Below are 19,196 nucleotides of genomic sequence, written 5' to 3'. Positions count from 1 at the left end.
GTTCCTGGAAGCAAATCATTCTTAGATCCATCTTGGCACGAAGCCCTGCTGCAAAGACAGGTTCACAGTATCTGTGCCAGCCTGGACGCTCCTACGCAAGTCAGTTGTGTTTTCCAAAACATTCTGGTAAATACTCATTTGCCATGAATTTAATTATTCTGTGCTCTCCTCCTGATTGCAATACCAAAGGGCAGCATTAGATGTACTGCTTAATTTATTCTGTTTAAAATAAATAAAAAGGAGGCAGAAACAAGAGCTTCACAAAAAATATTTTTAATATGTTTTACCAGAACTTTTCACTTTTCCAGTTACATAGAAAAAAAGACAAGTTTGGTACATGGGGGCTGAAACCAACCAGTGTTCTGCCCTGAAACAGATGAATTAGTCTTGTGCCCCAGCTGTATTTTCTTGGGCTCTTTAAAACAAAGAAACTGCTAATTTTTTTTAACTCCCAAAGCACAGTATTTCTTTAGCAGCAATGGAAATGGGATCACAGCAGCTTAACTTGACCCTTCTATAATAAAGCTTTGTATAAACCAGTGATTTTATGATGACAGCACTGTCCTGGAAAGAGCGAGCGGCAGTCAGACATCGATGCACACGTGGAATGATTAGGTCATAAACATGGCACATACAGAGATAGCTTATTTCAAGGCACCACCACAGCAGAGTGGCTAGTTGTTCTACTATATGCCCAAAAAAAGAACACTTCTTCCTGAAATTTACAAAACTATTAAAAATAAAAAAAAAAAAAAAAAAGAAAACAATTTGTACCCAAAACATGTGCTCTTAAAAAAATACGAACTGTGCTAAGCAACTGTTAAATTTGGTCAGTCCCAGAGGTGCATCCATACACACACCAGAGGAGCATGCGTGCTGTATACATGGATAGGAGCTATGTTCCCTTGCAGGGCTGCAGGAGGCAGTCTCACTTTCAGTAGCTTTCCAGCTTCAGACGACCTCCATCTCCCTCACTCACAAAACGCTTCCTGCCCCTGTAAGAAAGTACAAAGTCTCTTTTCAGTCATTTACAGTAGCATTGCTTGGTTTTTATCGCTGAGGACAATCTTCCCTTGGGTCTTGGAAGTCAAATATAAAGTGTGAGTTCAGCAGGGTTAGCAGTGATCACAATGTCAGCTCAGCTGCTTAAAAATGCTGGTTTGGAAACCTAGGAATGGTGGGTTTCTACTTAAAACTGAAGTGCATAAACCAAAAATGCCTCTCAACATATAAATGGTAACCAAAGCATAATCAAGCTTTTAAAGCAGTGATGACTCTCTATCCTCCCACACACCCAAACCTGCAAAGCATTTCATACCAACACACACACACAGAGTTTTAAGTGTGAAGTCCACAAATGGAGGCTGTTCTTGATAAAGATGCTAACATTCCAAGATCCAAATTTATCACATTTTAAGAACTCTAACAAAACACCCAAAATAGAAAAGACCTGTCAAATAAATACTATTCCCAATGCATAAAACTGTGAATAATAGTATTTATATACTACTAAAAAAATTACATATATTCCCCAGAGGAAATGAAACTTTTTAACAGTTTTGTGACCAGTAGGAAGGTAACACCATATTGCTTAGGTACAGTTCACACAGCGTAATTTATGCTACAAATAACCAAGCCATAACAAAACCAAAAAAAACCCAAAAGCATTAAACAAATCACAGGACAGATATGAGGAATGGGGTGTGCAGAGCTTATCCCCTATTAGTGTCCTGTTCCTTTTTATGTAAATATTAGGATTGGTTGTCTCATCTCAGAACTCTACTCATGCTGTTTTGATAAGTTTAAACCATTTCTAAAGGATTATTTTTTTGTTTCCCCAGTATAACTGACAGTTTTCCTCTGTCACCTACATGGACCATTGTGACACCTGGATCTTCCAGCTTGGTGCTGCACTGATTTCTACCAAGCAAATCAGGAAACCTGAGGAGAGGCAGCCTTTATCCTCTGAGGAGCACTGAGGGGTGCTACCTGGGATTCACATCAGTGCAGCTTCTTAATACATATTTTTCCAGTCCAACTGTTGGTCCATCCTCCAGTTTCTAATCAGCAACACTTAGGTGCCCAGATGCTGCTTTCTGTCCCCTATGACAGGAATGAAAAGCCTTTGCCTATCTGCAATGAAAGAAGTACCTGGAGGGGCAGAGGTCTCTCAGTGGTTTGGAGATGATTCCAGCCTGGAAGCATTCCTCCACAAAGCGCTCCAGCACAGAATAGGAGTGTGGCACATCCAGGTTAATGTCTGGGATTTCACAGTAAACCCGTTCATAGCCCTGCAGTGTAAGGATTCACATAATCATTGGCTTATTTTATGATTTATTACTATGTTTTTAAATACCCTTCTGCATTCCAGAGGATTTATTTTTTATATGGTTTCACAAACCTAAAGCATTGCAGCTATAAGTCAGCAGAGAAATAAGGTATATAATATCAGCCCATACCATTATACAAATATCCATATAAAAACACAACCTGAACTTTTAACTTCTAAAGAAGTCAGAAATCTGCAGTTTGAAATCTGTATGTTAACCTGCCTGTTGCTACAAGGGCAGTAACATGGGAAGAAAATGAATGTCTTCCATGTAAGTGAACAAAATGCAGCCACAAATGACCAACACAAGTTTATGCAGCAGGGGAGACTGGGGAAAACAGAGATGACTTCATCACTTCCCACCAGCAACACAGCTGGGTCAATTTTTATGCAAGTGTTGGTGTGGTCTCCAGTCTGCCCTGGGACAGAATTGCTGTCTGTACTCATCCTGAGAAGTCACAGATGGTTCCAACTGTTGAAAACACTGTTTTTTATACTGCTCTACTTGACATTTGTAATTAGTAGGCCTTTATTATACTACTTCAGTTACAAAGAACTGCCAGATAAAAAGACAAATTTAAAAGATGAAGCAATATGTCAGCATTTTAGATTATTAGTTTTAACCATTTAACTGCATAAGGGCAGCTGGATATTTTGGAAGACCTTATACAAAGTTCTCTAAATGCCATACTTACTCTTTTCATTTGGTCCACAGTAATGACAGAAGACTTCCACAGAGTTTTCAGCAAATCCAGTATCATTTTAAAGGTCTTTTCTCCAGTTGACTCCAAAACCAGTACAATGGCCTAAAACAAACCATGCAAGTGTTTTGACTAAAATGAAAACACTGGCTCAGGTACAAGGTGTGTGAGCATATGAGGTACAGAAAGGACTGAATGTGTCATTATGAATTTTCTGGGTAAAAAAGCCCATTTGCTACATGCACTCACTCCTTCAGTTTGATATTTTATTATTATTATTATTATTAGAAAAGAAAAACTAATGAAATCCTTTGGATAAGATTATAGGTATGAAAAACCAGAAAGGACTAGACAGAGTGAAAAGCATTGCCTTTCTCTCTCTGGTTTCAGCACTACATGACTATATCCATATGGCTGCTGCAGTACAGATGGCAATTAATTAATTTTGTGAAATTAATTTTGTATCCAAGGGATTTTAATTTTGTATCCATGGGGGTTTGTTATCTGTGATTTTAGGAGGACCCAGAAGCTTAAAATCTACAATCCTGCACAACCCCCATCAACTGAAATGATTCTGTAGTTCTATTGTGAAGGAATTTTCTATTACAAGTCAATTTACTGAAAAGGAAATTTTGTAGATTGTGGGTGTTCAGCTTTATTGGTAAACAACCATTTCTCAATTTGGCAGAAAAAACAGTACAAATGGGAACAGTCTCCCATATAGGCTGGGTCTGAAATATGTAAGCTTTTACAAATGTGCTGGGTGAAACAATCCCACCCTGAAAAAGGAAGCTCTATAACTTAACAAAAACAGGTAACACCCATTAGAATACCCAGATATCTGAAACTAGAAGGAAATAAACACCAAAACAAAGCATGGGAGGATTTTCTTTGTTGCTATTCCTCAGCAGAAAATAAACTGAGCTCTTATTTTCAGGAACTTATAATAATCTGAACTCAACTATTTAACCCCCAGAAATTACTTCTGGATCTTCCCAGAGTCAGCAGCAGCTTATTTGTTGCACAATGCACACACAAACCTTTAACTTTACATGAAACAATTTAGTTATTCAAATAACAGAGCAAGCAACCTAAGCTTCAGATGCCAGTTATATTATTTGCATGCCCACATCAAAACACCAACAACTAATTATTAAAGGGACCTGATTTCTCCTTACTTCATATACAAGTTCATGGTGAAAATGGGGTACTTCCAGTTCCTGAAGGCAGCGTTCTGCTTCCAATACATCGCCAGAAAGCAAATACTCTTTCAGCAACATATCAATCTATTGAATTTGAAAACAAAAACCCAACACTAATCAGAGATAAAATGTAAAAGCTGTCAACCATTTTGATAATCCACTAGCAACCCAGCAGCAAGTTAGTTCCTCAAACTTGCTGCCAATGCTTTTATAAATTTAATTAAATTTAGGCATTAATTAAATGGAGACATTATCAGTAACCTGAACCACAGTGTAAGCCAAATACCTATCCACAGTGTTGATACAGAAACACCAAAATCATTGTTTTATAAGCTGTGTGTCACCATAAAAGGAGCATGTGGGTGGCATTAAGTTTATCCTCTCCCTTGAATGCCTCCTCCTATCATCTGTTAGGCTCCCAACCTAGAAATTGTAACATGACCTTTTCCTTTAAACCTGCTTACTTTATAGCATGGATCTCTGAACATTCCTCTTTCTTCCTCTCTCTTTTTTCAGTTATTACTGTGCTTTTGATCAGCAATGCCAAAATATAATAGTTTATCTAGTTTAGCCGGTTTCATCTTGGCTCTTTTAATTACTTCATCACTTTATACTGTGAGGTCTTAAAAATCTGAATGCTTACAAGTTTTGCTTGAAGCAAAGATAAACATATACTTGCAATACAGAATGTTGTACTAGCATGCTCCCACCAGTGACAAATACTACAAAATCAACCAAATTATCTACAAAGCCAACACTCATGAGGTAAGACATCATTTTAGTATGGGATACTTGTCCCTGTTCCCTCTACCCCAAACAGAGAAGCTCAGAGCAGCAGCCCACAGGAGAGTGGGGAGTTGTGGCCTTACCTCTTTGACCAGGTGTTTGACAGACTGCTGGCCCCCTCCAGCCCCCCAGACGCTGTCGATGCGCTTGCCTCCCTTGCTCATGCTCAGCAGCACCGTGGCGCGGTCCAGCGCAGCTCTAAAGGCAGAGGCAGAGCTTTAAACCTCATCACAGAACTCCATTCATGCACCTGCAACTGCCCCCATGGCCACAGATCCTCAGACACAGCTACCAGATCTTTGGGAAGGGGTCAGGGTTAGCAGATGACCATCCAGATCATAAAATCAGCAAAATATAAACTCCCCACATCGCCCTTCTGTCACCTTACACTGCTGCTCATACCAAGGACAGGTAACAATGCTGTGATGGCAGTAGATTAAATCGCCAATGCAGAACCTGAAACATCCTCACAAAAAACACCTGAATATTTTTCTTATGCAGACATGGATTGTATCCAGACTCCTCCAAGAATGCAGCTTGGCAGGTAGATCTCAAACAAAAAAGGCCTGAGTCGCTGCCACGCTCAAGAACAGTTTTCTACTGAAACACTATTTTCCATTTCGGTCTGAAGAATTATGAAACCTTGAGAATTTAAGCCAAAGAAAACACTTCAGAAGGTAAATATGTAGTTGGAAAAATAGCACAAGCTAGGGATGCCTGCCAGTTTATTGAAAAAAAGTATAAAAAGGGAAGTGAGGTGACAAAAAGAAGTCTGGGATACAGTATGTACCGTCCATGTAAAGGAGGAACAGTTCTCCCAGCCCTCACGCTGGGGGCAAGCCAATAACAATAACTCTATTCACCAAGATTTAATGAGCAGGAAAGACTGGCCAAGAAATAACAAAGGCAGCAAAGCATCCCAGATGTGCAGAATGCAGGCTACAATCCCTCAAATCACAGGACACATTTATATAAGTGACAGACAATTTTCTCAATTTGAGCCCCCAAGGTAGGCAGCTAAGAACTGCTCTTCCTTCTGAAAGCGCCAAACTATAATCACTGCAAATGCAACTTCTGGAAGAAACAAGAGTTCAGCACCTCCATATCAAGCCTGAAACATACACTTATGGGGGTAAGAAAAATAAAACATGACTCATTATTAAAACATCCCTCTTTGTCAGAGACTGCTCCTTCAAACTTCTCACACTGACATGGAAAACAATTGTACTTCTTGACAAACAGCGTTACAGAGAAAGTCTCGGAAATCACTGCACAGGCTTCAAACCTTTGCAAGGCAAAACAGTTAATCCCTTGTGTATTTCACAATATATTTACAGCAGCTGCCCTGATGCTATATTTACCCATTAATCACATCAAAGCTTTTTCTAAGACAAAACCTTCCATAACCACTTCTTCTTACAGCTCATTTTTCACTCTTGAACATAAGCTGGACAACAAACCTGGTAACTCAAATGTATTAATACATTTTTCAGAACTCAGTGTTTCTCTTCTGACTTGAGTCATTCTGGATTTTGTTGGTTTTTTGGGCTTTTTTTTAAAATTTCAAATTAAAAAAAAAAAAGTTCAAAAAGTTCAAGAAGTGCATGATTTATTTTGAAGCTGTAAAGTCCTGATCATTATCCTTGACATTTGGAATAGAAAACTATAGAGAAAGTAAGGAAATTACCTTGCTTGGACACAATCCACAGTGCCTTTGTAGCCATCTATGTAGGTACTGCTTAGGATCCCATCTCCAACAGCTCTAGCAATGAACTGGCCCACCAACTGCAACACAACAGAAACATTTTTAATTAAATGCTGAATTTCAAAGAAGTTTTAAGTAGATAATTATGTGTTTGGTTTTCAGGCTTTATTTAAATGAGCTGTTTCAAAGTGAAAACACAGCCTGGGTAACTGGGAGAGGATTACAGACAGTAAGAAAATCAATTGATATTTTTCAAAACACAGAGTATTTCATTTTATTTGATCTATTTCAGCCACAAAAAGCTTTTGACTACTGGCATAAAGATTTACAAATTTACCTGAGGTGCCCTGGGAGAATCCAACACCAATTCAGGTAGTTCTTTGAGCAGTCTATCAAAGGATTTTTCCACATCAGTTTTGCTTACTACTGTCCCACAAAGGTCAGAGATAAGCTTAGATGTCATTTCCCTGTGACTAGCCTTCCCCTCTAATGCCAAGGAAACAGCCAGCACTGGCACACTGTATTTCATTTCACCAAGGTTTAAGTTCTTCAGCATCTCCTAGATAAGATTTGAAAAACAAAACAGTGAGATTTCATAATTTTTATTATTTAAATATATAAACAGACCTCAAATATATATTTATGTGCTTATACAATTACATATATGCTTCTGCTCACATAATTAGTATAACTGCTTGGCTATTCTTACAGTACATTTCTTGCAAACTTCTCTATAAATTCATTCACAGCTGGCAATTGCACTACCCTGTATGCTACAGCTTTGACCCCTAACACACAGAAATAAAAAGGCACATAACATACCGAAACTTCGTTGGTATCTCCATGTTCAAAATACTCCTGGATGATTGGTGTTAAAGTTTTTTCAAATGCTCTTTCATCAAGAGGTAAAACTACTGTTTCATAGACACAGTTCTCCTGTTTTAAAAGACAACAGAAGCAGATATCCTTATAGTCTTTTCTTGCAACTTATGCAGCACTAATAGCATCAAAATAGTGGGCTTTTAATCCTTAATACTTCATTCTTGGCAGTCAATATTCTGCCAAAAAATATTAGACTCTGTCTCTACTATAGAAGTGCAGATAATGGTGGCTGTCATACTTCTTTATATTTTGACTTTACTGTTAGCTCAATTTAACTGAAAGGCTGAATTTACTGTTAAACAATGGTAAACACACCAAACTGGGTTCCTAGGATTCAGCTGATGCCACAGGAGCAGAGGCCAAGTGCCTCCATCCTGAAGGGAGAGCAGCAGAAGCTCCTGGCCCAGCCCAGCAGAGCTGGCTGTGCCACAGCACCTTCCCCTGCAAGTGGCACTCCTGTCCCTGGCAGGAGCCCTGCCTTGTTCCCTCCTCCTTGGTGACTCTGTGACCAGACAGGTGGTGCCATGCACAAATCACAGAAAAGGCAATTTCACAACATCAGTGAGCAAAGGCACTCCCTGAAGGGGAAAAAAGAGGCACACAGCAACTGCCTCATGTATCACCTGTCCTGCAGAGCTCCAGCAGCACCACATCTCCCCACTCTAATTTAGTTCCCTACTCTGCACCTACAGAAGCAGCAATCAGAGCAATATTGCAGAGCTGAACAAAGACATATGATCAAAGATGTTTTTCAACCAATGTTTAATGGAAAGAAACTTTTCATGATCAAGAAGTATGGAAGAAATAAAAAAACCTATCCGTCCATCATATCAAAGTTCCACAGAATGCTCATTCTTCATTAGACTTTGTTCTATACATTTGTCAGCTCCATTTTAATGGCTGTTTCTGTTAATGTAATGTAAAGTGTCAAATTTTAGTGAAAATTGATCCTGGAAGAAGATTTTGATATTCTCACATACCATACCTTCAGCAGCTATGGCTACAGCAAACAGCCTCTACTCAAAGGACACCACCATTGCTCTGCTTATGTCACACAGAGTGTACTGATGGTCTGTCTTGCAATTGATCTGATCTCAGAGACTTCAGCAAGCTGTGTTCCTAATCACCATTTCCCTTTCAAAGATGGAAAGCCCTCTGCTCAATAAGCTTTGCTTTCTCTCCCCTTCTCTCAGTACTATGGCTGTAAGATACAATCTTCCATAACATATTCTAAACATATGTCAACAAACTGTCCAAGCTATCAGCTTCATGAAGTGTTTACACCAAGCAGACAAGACATTGGGCAGGCTGGAAATACAGGGATTATTATATTATCATAAAGGACACTGTCCCCACTAACCTCCCCACTTGAGCAAGTCTGTGTTGCAATTTTAACACAGTGTTTGTGTGCAATATGGAGCAGCACTGCAACATCCACCTCTGTGGGAAACAGCAGTGGAGAACACACGTGGGAAAGGGATGCTGCTTACTCAGGCACAGAAAGAGGGCTTGGGAATAAGATTTGTGAGTATTACTCTGTGACTTCTACGCCAGCTGACTTTTTACTGGCCAAAAATCTGTTCTTGAGCATAAAAATGAGCATTTCAGTGTAGCCAGGCTGACATTCATGTTATTCACAAGGCCATTGAAATTGATAAAAGGAAATATAAACCAACACTGCAAAGAAACTATTGGCATACCTGGTCATCATCATAATTAGGATCCTTAATATCCACTTCTTCCACATCATACACTTGACCTGGTGTTCCCCAAACTCCTTTACCACCTGCTCCACCTGGCAAAAATATGGGAGAGTAAGTAAGGACCACCAGCTTACAAACAACACTTGTGAGTTCAACACAGCATTCTTTCACTGCTTGTGCCCATCTCCTGACTAACAATACATGCTGAAGAGTGTGTGTTTGTCTGACAAGTTCCCACTTCCTCAGTCGCTTTTCATCACTTTGCAGAAAGACATTAGAAGCAGTATGGAATGCACAGGAATTCCTGAAGGTTGAAACTGTATTTTCAAATACAATCATGATTTCAATTTGCATTAGTAACAGTCCCATGAACCATGAGCAGTTCAGATTTGTGTATTAAGCCTGCTAAGGAAATGTAATTCCCTCAAAAACAGATGTTGACATATTAGATTTGCTGCCACCTGCTATTGCCACCCACTAAATAACATAAAGGGCCAAAAGCCTGCACAAAGACTGTGATTTATGAAAATAATTCCCAGCAGAAAAAAATGCACTGTGCTTTGAACAAACCTTTATCTTTCTCATTGTAGTCTCTCCACTAAGCCATACCCACCTTTCTTTGGTAGACCTCTCCCCTTTCCAGAGCGGGATCGCCTGTCCAGGAGTTTCCCCTTCGGGCTCGTTGGAACAACTCCAACCTTCAGTGTCTCTCCATTCTCACTGACAGAGTCTCCTCTCCCAGAATCTCTAGAGGAGTTTTTCCTCAACCTTCTCTTTGCTTTAGCGTTTATTTTGGCTTCAGTAATGGAAGTTGCAGGAATCCAATTTCCATTGATTTCAGTTTTTCGTTCCTCAGACCCACCATTTTCTTCATCACCAGAAAATGGAGCATCATTTAGATTCTCAAGTTCTTAAAAAGAAGACAGAAAAAAAATCTTATAGTTTTAAACAGTTTTATGTCAGAATACCAAAACACATTCCACTTAGAAAGGATTGTAAGATCATATAGAACTCTTGTTTTCAACAGGGTAAAGGCAAAGGTTGTATTTAAGGTATGTCTGCATACTGCAGTAATAAGGACTTCCTTATTCCCCTGCACAAAATATCCACAATCTAAACAGAGCAGAAGTCAAGAGCTGGAGAGCAAATTAATAAAACCATACATAAATACATAAACCACAGAAAACCCCACCCTTGTTAAACAAAAACTATCCCAACTCCTAAGTGCATAGATCTAAGTGCCTCGTTCTCACTCCTCCCACTCTTCCCTTGATTTAGAAACAAATGAAACTGCCAATTCAGTAAATTCTGTAGGAACTTACCAATGTTACAAGACTCATCACCAAAGTGAAATGAACTCCCTAAGTCATCAACCAACATTCCCCTTATTCAATTAAAGGAATTTCAAACACAGCTCACTAGCAAGAAAAGCAACAATTTAGACGTAGAAGAAAATTAAAACAGTACTCATTTTATTTTTTGGTTTTGAAGTTATGGGGGAAAAATGCTGTTCACTACAAAGCTTGGAGAGCTTGGTAATGAAGACTCCTAGAATATACAGTCCTGTGAATCAGTGGGATCTCTCTTCTCTATGGACTGTCTCTCACTGTAGCTTCTGTCAAGACTGCTTCTACACACAACACAATCAAATAATACATTTGTTTTGTACCCAACAAAAAACTCTCTCACTACTTGAGGATCTGTAAATATCTCGGAGCACTGAGATATACAATAACTTCACTCTCTGAGGAAGCACATTTAATGTTTAGGTCTAAAGTCCTACTTCACAAAGTTCAGTTGTCCCCCACTACTGCTGTCTGGTTCAGCAGAATGTCTTATTTAGAGCATTATAAACAAAAGCTTTCACAAGCTATTCTTCCCCTTCTTAACTAATCAAGATTAAAAAAAAAAAAGAGAAAAAAAGAAGAAAAGAAAAAGCACCTGAGAATCAATTTACATTTCAGTGAGTACCCTGGGAGTCCTTGCAAATTAGAAGACACAGACAGAGAACAGCCTCAGCTCTCTGTTACACAGTTCTCCATTTGTTCAGAACTGAGCAGAGCACTAAAGACAACCCACAGCCCCAACACGAGCAGGGCAAGATGAGGGCACTCAGAAGAAGTTGCTTTTCCAAAACTGCTTTACAGAAGAGCTCACTGCCATAAACCCAGAATATGAAGAGTGTTCAAAATTTACATTTGAACTTAGCTAACATATTAATTCACCCTTCCAATACCTGCTCATCAGCAACCTGCATTTGGCAATATCTCTCAGAATTGTGTTTTTTTCACTTTGAAACAAGTTCAAGAACATTTGTTTTTAAAGCCAAGTGGACTAATAAAATATTGCCAATCTCCAAGTATTTACCCATATCAAAGATTATATTAAGCAGAGCAAAAGTTGATGGAACTGCCTCCTTTGTGATCAAAGAAATAACATTTAGATACTGGTGTTCAGAGATGTGAATGCTACAGCTAAGCAATAGTGCAGCCATTCCAGGCTAAGCTTCATCTTTCCACTCATTACTCCCACAAAAGCATTCCTTTTATGCTTGCAGCAAGCTAAAAAAGAAAAGCATGCATCACATCCAGGAAAAGATTTCTCACAAGCGGCTTTCTCTGTTTGTCTAACATTTTAATAAAACAATGAAGGATTTGCATAAAGCTAACAGAGGGGAAAAAAAGAGCAAACCCAAACAGGTTTCCTTCCTCTCATTCCCCAGGAGACCCCATCAGCAACAACCAGCTCCTCTCAGTCAAATCCACTCTAATTCTTCTTCATGCTCAGTCTCCCATGAATTTCTCCAGTTTAGACCTGAGTTCTGGCTGTCCAGAAACTCCACTCTTCAAAGACCACTTACTCCTTTCTCAGTTTCCAAAGGAAACTGCCAACATTTAACACAAGTCAGCCCTGACTCCGGCAGCTAAGGATTAAAAGGGAGGCTACAGTCCAACCTCCTTACACAGCCCTGATCTCAGGTTCAAGACTAAAAGAAATCCTCCACAGGAAACCCAGAAGAATTAATATTTCTTACTACACTGGGTTTTATATAACACTGTAACTTCCAGCTGCAGCCTCTTTCTCCATAATATGGTAACCAACTGGTCCTCCACTATTAGTTACCTAGTTAGGCTTCAAAGAACAGACTAAACACACATACTATTTTCCAAAAACTTGTATAATAAAATAAAATAAAACAATAAGAACCTATCAAATGGTGCAGATCTTCCTTCTAGCTTCTTATTTTCACCTCATATAACATATACATATATAGGCAGCAACAGTCTTCAATCAAATTTAATACTTTGCTTACTATATATTAAGAAGTTATCCAAATTTATCTCATTACCCTGCCATTCAGCCTAGCAGGCTCACTTAAAATGTGTGCTTTTATGGGCTACTTTTGTTAACAAAGCCTTCTACCAATTTTAACTGTCCAAACTTTGCCAACCCAGCTCTGCTGCAGCTTTCCACCCATTAGCCATATATAATTCTAAAATGGTGACAACCAAGGTGTCTTCTGCACTAACCTAATTCTGCTTAAATATCAGAAATCATATGGAGTATATTGCCACCTCAACTGCATTACCCACCATCTTAAAATAGATACATGTTATTCTAAAAAACATTTAAAATCTCTTTGACATGAAAGAGCCAGGGCAGACCATCACAACCTTTGGAAGATACAGAAAACAAGATGAATGTGTTACCTTGACTAAGCATCATAAAATAAATGTGTGATATGGACAAAAGAGTCCATTTCATGGCAGTCTCTAATGAGTACTTCCTAAATTTTTCCCATGCCAGCCCACTTCCAGCCAAGCCCTTCAACATTTGTTTCCCCTAATTCTAAGGTAAATTGTTGCATAAAAGCAGAATTTAAACACACCTACACATTTTACTTTTAAGTTTATCCTTTTCTTCACACCAGCACTACTTGAACTCAGATGATAAGGAGAAAAGTACAGTAACTTACAGAAATGCTAACTTTTTTATTTTAATAAAATTTAAATAAACATAATAGAGCAGGATTCTTTGATATACAATTGAAGGAATTATTCACTAAGGTTTTGATTATTTTATTTTCTAAATCAGTATTGTTAAAAAAATTCTCAGGTGATGCATTTTTTCTACAGAGAACCCTTCTGGTCAGCTAAGCAACTTTAAGTTTAAAAAAACTCAAACCAATTGAATATATTACTTACCTGTTGGGGTAATATAAATGTGTTCCTTTTCTATTTCCATAGCTGCTTAAGAGAGCTGACTGTGAAATGTAAAGTCTTAATGTTTTCCCTCCAAGGCCTAAACAGAAACAGAGAAGTTTAAAGAACAAAAACCACTAGATCAAAGTGAAATGCAAAGGCTTCACTCACAAAATATAAAAATGGGAGGGCTTCAGTTATAATTAACTATTAGAAGCAGCTGTAAAGTTGCTGGGAGGGTAAATGGTGCAGCAAGAGAGAGGCACCACCCTCCAGCACACCTAAGGCTGGATGCCTTAGCAGCTCTCAGCTCTGCTGCTGTTTTATAAATGGGACAAGAGCCGTTATTTTAAGGCTAACAGCCCCCTGTACACAGCTTTTTATAGCTGATAAAAGCCACCTCTATCAACTCAGACTGTCCTGTTCTGCCAAGTGGTTATCTGTATGAATGTACAATAACTGTGTTATAATTGCACCCACAAGAGAAACGTTCTTCATGTGAGTGATGCTGATAAAATGGCACCAACATATGGAGTTCAGCCCAGCCCTTAGACAACAAGCTAATTTTTGATCCTCCCCTCTAGGACACGGTGTTTGTTTTGCTGGATGTGTACATACAGCTATCAAGTTTTCACATCTGTGCTTCTGCACCCTTCAAACACTCCTTGCAACCACCATTCAATCTGCAAGGGATAAAGTTCTCATTTAAACACTTCTCTTTTTGGCTCCTCTTTCTCCCCCTTCCTAGTAGCTGCTATTCTCCAAATCAACTCATGTTACTGTGAAGAGGATGGCATCATCCATCTTTACTTTATGTACACAAAATATTAAGCAGTGCCAGAATTCCCTCATACACTTCTTCACCTGCAACATTTTCACAAATCCCTTCACAGGCCTTGGAGAATTACTGGTATTTGTGTCTGTCCCATAGGAATTCAGGAGCCCTTTTTTCCCCGTCTCATTCTTTGCTGCCCTGAAAACTGTTCACTGTTGAGTGGCAAGATTGTGACACCAAACAACTGCATTCCCTTCCCCTTTTCTCTTCCCTGGTTTTCCCCTTTCACGCCCACTTGCCTGCCACAGACCCATTAATGGCAAATGATTCATCACAGACCGTTGGCAATAAAGAAACTCTGGTTTGGGGCACAGCATTCAGCTCTCATGGTCCTGTATTTCCTAATGCCAACCAAACAGTTCCCAGCCTTGTGCAATAAGTCTTCCCTGCCCCACACATTTTTTTAAATCAACACTTTTTGTGAGTTACCTCAAGCAATCATTCAGGAGTTCTCAAGTGTTCCAGTCACTGTTGGTTGAGATATTTTTCTGTGCAGGTCTCAGTCTAATCCACACAAACTACCTTGAAAGAACAGCTTTGTCCTTCCTAGTGGAACGTTCCATCAGTTGTCCACCTCTTGGGAAAAAAAAAAAAAAAAACAAAAAAAGGACAAAACCTGTGTTAAATAATAATCACAGCTTTCATCATTTGTAACCAAGTTCTAAATGTCAAGGGGAGAAATGCTCTTCCTGTACAGGACCTTAGCTGAAATCCTCCACCTGTGGCAACATAATAAATAACAACCCAACTTCCACGTAGTACCACTCTGAGATTCAGCACCCTGCTTTGATTATAACAAGCATGATGGAATATCCAAGCCTTACAGCCTGCTGTCACACTGATCAGGAGATAGGAGATACACTCTCAGCTTAGCAATGCACCTTCTCACTAACTCAAACCAGAAGATTCTGGAGCTTCAGGATGCTGGGATTTTATCACTGTCTCCAAACCACATCATTTTCTCATTTGCAGACTTACATCATACAGCACTACTGATAAAACTACGGAACACAATTTGCAAAAGTGCCTTTAAAACATCAGAATCCATCTTGGAAGAGATAATACAGGAACAAAATGGACAGAAGCCACTTTAGGCAGAACATAAACACCATGGCAATTTTTAAGATGAATCAGTGACATGAACAGTACTTTTTAAGTAGTTCATAAGACAAGGGTATTTTTTTAAGTCACTGAAATCCACCGATGAAACATGTTCGGTGCTCTGTACCCACTACCATTTCTTGCCCTTCATCTAAACAGGCAAATCTACCTCAGCAGGCACAATGACCTTTAGAACAACACACGCAGCAGGACAAAGCTTCCAAAAGTTATCAAGACCTCCCGAGGGGCAAAGCATCCCCGAGTAACTTTCACAGAGCATGCACTTTTCCCTTCTCGCTAACTTTAGGCAAACACCCCCCCGTTACCGAAGCTTGGAGACCTGCCAACAGCAGCTGCTGTTCCGCAGGCGCACACACAAAAGCCACGGGAAGATTCGGTACTCCTACCAAACCCCGTGCCGCCGGCCGAGACCAACGGCGGCGCAGCGCCGGCGCTGAGGAGGGGGCGGGACCGACGGCTCAGGCCGCCGGACCGAGGGCTGCAGGCCGCCGGGAGCGGGGCCGAGGGCTCAGGCCGCCAGGGCCGGACCGGCGCACAGGCAGGGCCTGGCAGTGGCTGCCCCGGCCCGGGAGCGCCCGCAGCTCCCGGGATGCGCCCGCAGCTCCGCCGCTCCCTCAGGGCCGCGGGCCGGGCCGAGTCCCCTCAGCCGCCGCCGCGCGCGCTCCCGCTGCCGGCCGTGCGCGCGCCCGCCACACGGCCCCGCCCCCGCGCGCGCGCGCCCGCCCGCCCCCTGGCTGCCTGAGTTTTCTGCCCCAGCGACACGGCCACCCGCGGCGCCGCCATTGGCTGGCTGCCGCCCGCCCCGCAGCCAATCGGCGGGCAGGGCTCGGCGCGCGTTCGGCCGGGGGAGAGCGGGGAGGGCGAGACCATCGCGGGTGGGTGCGGGGGGCGGGAAGGAGCCGTTGGTGCGGGAGCTGAGGCGCCCCTGGGCCGGATCCTCCATTGCCCTGTGGGACGCGGCCCGGAGCGCCCGCCCCGGGAGAGCATCGCCTGAGCCCGCCCGCCGAGGGGGCAGGTGTGGAGCGGCAGCCCCCGCGGTGTGCGAGAGCGGCTCCTCACATCGCGCCTGGGGGTGCTGGGTGCTAGCCCTGGGGCGGCCGCGGAAACGCGGCAGCTGTGCCTGGTTCCTCCTCCACGTGCTGTTCTACATCTTTAGTTAAAAGTCAATTTTTCTGCCTTTTCTGAAGAAAACCATCAGAAAAAATAACCTATGACCTCTTATCTGTGTGCGTCTCTCTGCCAAGAAGTGGAGCTGAGGCCTTTGGCCGCCTCCCTCACAAGCCCTTCCCTCAGCGTGGGGACGGGGCTGGGGCAGGGCGGCCGCTGTCCGGTGGGATCGCTGCCGCTCACAGCCACCTTCGGCCCTGCCGAAACCCTCAACACAGGTTTAAGGATTAGCTTTGGAATTGACAACCAAACCGTGCATGACGGTCCACAGCCTTCCAAACTTCCCACCTTGTTTCAGTTTACATTTACCCTCCTGTTTACTCTGTACGAAGTGCCTGAGGGCACACACCTAATTAGAGATGACAGTCTCCTCTAATTGTCATGTGCTTTGCCTCCATTCAGGCCTCTCCTCAAAACTCAGCTCACCCTTTGTCTTCTGTCCCTAATTTGTCACTCCAGAGAGCCCATGCAATGAGGGAAGTAAATACAAATCCCTTCTGCTTTGGTACTTGTGCATAGCAGGATTTTCCAGCTGCCAGCGAGAGTAACCTCCTCAGTTAACCAGATTATGACTTGACTTTTGTAGTATTATTAAATATTTTTCCTATCTAATTCCACTCCACATAGGTACACTTCTGCCTGAAATAAGAGCCAAAGTTCCCTGGTGTTAGAGCCTCTGAATTAATTTACTGGCCTGGCTCTGCATGAATCATCCAAAATAGGTTTAAGATCTCAGACAACAATCTGTTAAAAGAATGTGCAACACGATTGCCATGTTTTCACGATATTTTCCCCATCAGCTAAATGACAGAAAGAAAACCTTTCTTGTCATGAAGACACTAAATTGCAGACTTTTTCAAGTCAGAACAGTCCAACTTGCTCACACAAGATTTTTTTGACATGCGACCTAGAGGCAGCTTTAAAAGATGTTATTTCTCCATCAATCAAAAAATAGTTCCTGGTTTGTTCTCTGCACCTTTGCTGACTCGTGCATACCAAGCAAACCACCACAGTGTCATCACTGAGATTTGGAAACTAAATCTACCTATTAACACTGATGGTGGGATTCAGCTTTCCCTGCAAGGCAGAGTGGGGCTTTAAAGAGATTTTTCTGTAAAGAAGAAAGAGGTGACAGAGAGGCTGAAACAGTAACCAGAATCTGCACAGGAGAAGATGGCACAAAATATGGCATCATGCCAATTACACCTTTTAAAGCACCATGGAAAACTGCTAAAGGATTTTCTGCTAAAGTTTAGGTCTGGATCACTTCCAAGAGGCCTAAAGCTGGGTCAGTAATCAAAATAAGATGAAAACCACCAAACCATCCAGCACACCTCCAGACAAGAAAATTGTGTAGTTTTTCTTTCTTCTGCTGAGTATCTCTATTAGCAGCTAGGCTATCAATCACTGAAAATCTCATCTGCACATATTTTCCGATTTCTAAAGCACTGTGACTTGAAAAAGAGCTGATGTGCATGAAATACATTTTGTATTTTTCCACTGTATCAACCAGCCTACTAATAGACATCACCTCTTTTTCCCTTTCTAACCTCAAAGCAATAAGTAGAAAACAGCTGATCACATGCTAACCTCTGAGCTGTAGAGACCTACTCGCTCCCTCCCTCCCTACCCCAGACATATTAATAGCAAACACACCACCAAAGCCCCATGAAAACAAAACATCAAAATTCCTCCTCACATAGAAAGGAAAAAAAAAACCAAAAAACTAAAAAAACAAACAAAAAAAATCTCCCAAATTGTTTGGAGCGTTTCGGGAGTGTCTGCAGCTGGAGGCAGCGGTGAGGGTGTCCGGCCGGCCCCCGCTCCGCATCCCGGGTTACCTGCGCCGCGCCTCGGCCGCCGGCCCCGGCCGCGCTTCCACCCCACAGCCGCCGATCACCTGGAGCAAAACGCTCGCACGGAGGCGAGCAGGCCACTCTCCAGCAGTCTTCCTTCCTTTAGAGCCTGCTGGGTTGTTTTCAAACTCTCCCCTCCCTTTCTCACATGCAGGCCAAGCCCTCCCGTAGCAGCCAGGGGAGGAATCCATTGGCTGGAGCTGCCCCAAAGGCGTGGAGCGGCCCTTCCCCCGTGCCGTGCCCGGCGCGCAATGCACGCCGCGTGTCCGCGCTGCCCTGCCCCGGCTGCCCGGCCTCCGCTGCTCACCGAGCCCTGCCCGAGCTGCCGCTGGGCTGCCTCACGCACGGCTGCCGACCTCCCGCCCCAGAGAGAGCAGTGAAAAGCAGAGAGAAGTTGCCTCGGGTTAGAAACGCCACCGAGCATTTCCCTTGCGCTCCCCACTGTGGATTTTTCAAAGTTTTACTTTCTGTTTTAAATATTTTCGATAGGCAGCATCTGTGCTCCTGACACCTCAGCAGTGCTGTTTGATTACAGTCGAGTCTGTTACTGTGTCACTTGGAATAAGAATTTCCACACATAATGCAGACAGCAAAAATGTATCATATCTGTTAAATCAATCTGCTCTGTTCAGTTGCCTGTCTCTTGGCCTTCTGCTTTCCTTCCCTTCAGATTACTTTTAATTTTGCATCTTCTGCTAAGGTGCCT

At 42.0% G+C, this 19,196-nt stretch overlaps 1 protein-coding gene across 3 annotated transcripts; it reads right to left on the bottom strand.

Moving 5' to 3' along the window:
• Positions 1 to 257: 257 nt before the first annotated feature.
• On the bottom strand, positions 258 to 18,495 carry PDCD4 (programmed cell death 4). 3 transcript variants are annotated; one of them, XM_058029398.1, is made up of 13 exons: positions 18,476 to 18,495; positions 14,775 to 14,921; positions 13,514 to 13,610; positions 9,922 to 10,218; positions 9,306 to 9,400; positions 7,546 to 7,659; positions 7,061 to 7,282; positions 6,706 to 6,803; positions 5,102 to 5,216; positions 4,209 to 4,316; positions 3,025 to 3,135; positions 2,152 to 2,291; positions 258 to 995 (listed from the first exon to the last, which is right to left on the bottom strand). In XM_058029398.1, the coding sequence occupies exons 3-13, from the start codon at positions 13,551 to 13,553 to the stop codon at positions 935 to 937; spliced, it is 1,401 nt and encodes a 466-aa protein (XP_057885381.1). In that variant the 5' UTR covers positions 13,554 to 13,610; positions 14,775 to 14,921; positions 18,476 to 18,495; the 3' UTR covers positions 258 to 934. The 3 variants fall into 3 exon arrangements, with proteins under 3 accessions (XP_057885381.1, XP_057885380.1, XP_057885379.1); XM_058029397.1 differs by lacking the exon at positions 18,476 to 18,495 and adding an exon at positions 15,773 to 15,934; XM_058029396.1 differs by lacking the exon at positions 18,476 to 18,495 and adding an exon at positions 15,787 to 15,934.
• Positions 18,496 to 19,196: the final 701 nt, after the last annotated feature.

Source organism: Melospiza georgiana, chromosome 8 (assembly GCF_028018845.1).
Source record: "Melospiza georgiana isolate bMelGeo1 chromosome 8, bMelGeo1.pri, whole genome shotgun sequence".
Lineage (NCBI taxonomy): Eukaryota > Metazoa > Chordata > Aves > Passeriformes > Passerellidae > Melospiza > Melospiza georgiana.
Note: the sequence above shows the minus strand (reverse complement) of the source record. Positions and strands in the feature narration are given on the sequence as shown.